Source organism: Echinococcus granulosus (genome assembly GCF_000524195.1).
Source record: "Echinococcus granulosus chromosome Unknown EG_S00190, whole genome shotgun sequence".
Lineage (NCBI taxonomy): Eukaryota > Metazoa > Platyhelminthes > Cestoda > Cyclophyllidea > Taeniidae > Echinococcus > Echinococcus granulosus.
In genome coordinates, this window is record NW_020170570.1 from 13210 (window position 1) to 14839 (window position 1630).

General features: G+C 41.5%; 1 protein-coding gene across 1 annotated transcript; it reads right to left on the minus strand. All coding sequences in view use genetic code 11, as the record gives it.

Annotated features, from left to right (window-relative positions):
• Positions 1–90: 90 nt before the first annotated feature.
• EGR_10102 (hypothetical protein) lies at positions 91–379 on the minus strand (the record flags this gene model as incomplete). The annotated part of the gene is made up of 2 exons (XM_024499351.1): positions 91–147; positions 254–379. The coding sequence occupies 2 exons, from the start codon at positions 377–379 to the stop codon at positions 91–93; spliced, it is 183 nt and encodes a 60-aa protein (XP_024346226.1).
• Between the last annotated feature and the right edge of the window lie 1251 nt (positions 380–1630).

The following is a 1630-nucleotide window of genomic DNA, read 5'->3' on the forward strand; positions in this document are numbered from 1 at the left end:
TTGGTTTGGAGGTAGGTGAGAATGAATTAATAAGAAGCAGAATGAAGCTTTTTTAGTGGGAGCGGAGAAATAAAGCAGTCCGTGTAGTCCCTAACTGGAAGCTATGGTGATGCGAGATGTGCGAATTTTGTGAATGGGTATGTCTACCTGAGGGGTTTATGTTTTAAGGGCGTTATTGACGGCGGTAATGACCCCTTGATTTTAAGCAGCAATTAAGGAAAGACATGTGACACAAACGCATTTTCTAGCCTACACCTTCCGAATTAGAATGGCACTTTACACCTGTGGGCTGAATAACGAAGGATGCAGAATTTGATGAAGCCAGTGCTTGGAGCGCTCCGCTTAGGCGGTGAACTTCATAGACAAAGGTGAATTCCATAAGACGGACACTTGGTTCTTTCCTTATCTGGCTTGGCCTACAAATAAACGATTTCGCTCCCACTATTTGTGATGGCTTGATGCTACTTCTAGGTCCCATATCTTACTGCAAAGTTGGAGACCAAGGGATGGTCTAGTGCGATTTGCTGACATATGTTGTCCTCAATGAATGTCAGAGATTTGCATCATATCGCTTTCTTGCTTTTGGTGAAGGTTGAGGCATTGCAAATGTTGCGAGTCTGACACCAGTCAACCCCTTATTACTATCAGTTCCGACTTTATGGTTGACTGATAGGTTTAGAAATCACTTGTGACCCCCTCCTCTCAGATGATTTTGCTATTTGTTAAAAAAATGCAAAAATATTCGAGTGCGTACTCTAGCACACAGTTTTGGTGAAAAGCAGAACATGAACAATTGATCTCTTCAAGTAGGTGAAAATTTTAATGCTGCAGCCAACTCTGACTGGTGGAATCGTATAATAGTACACGGTGCACGTCGGAGAGAGTTTCCATTTGTAAATACGAAAATAGGCGATTTTTACATCCTTCTTTCCGCTGATGTGATGAAGAAGCGTGTGACTTTGAACGTGTGCTGGAGTGAGTGCAATATCATTTGGGGTGTTGAAAGTGTTGTTGGTCGAACCGTCTTGACACTACAACGCACTTTTCCGACCGTGCTCCCAATTATTTCGAAATGAAACGACATTCCATTCTTCTGGCGCGTATACTGACTAAGTACAGAACCACCCGACCCTCTTTGTGAAATCTCTTTATCAAATGGATGCTGTAGCATTCAATTGTTCTGCGTGGATGAGTCCATATGGATATCCAGTGAATATAGATATCAGGTGGTTAAGCTTTTTATGCCTTTGTTGGTTTAACCCTGTAGTAATCGCTACAAGGTGAGGGATGTATTTGCCACAATGGTACATAAGACAGAGCTCTCTGGGCTGCTCGCTGTTCATGATTTGATTTTAAATATTAAAGGGTCTAAATGATTTGTTTTAAACACCATGCGTATACATACACACAAGCACATATGATGAATAAATGGGAATGGGGTTGAAATTGCTCGATTTTTCCATGCAAATCACAGTCTATTCTATGTTGTTTCAGGAGCCTAAAACTTTTATTGGAGGTGGGTCCTGTTCCCATCATTGTAAGTAGTAGAGCCGTCTTATTTGACTACCCCTGTAGTCTTTTTACTTTTCTGTGTCTTTCCTGAGGATGTATACTGCTATGGAACTGACAA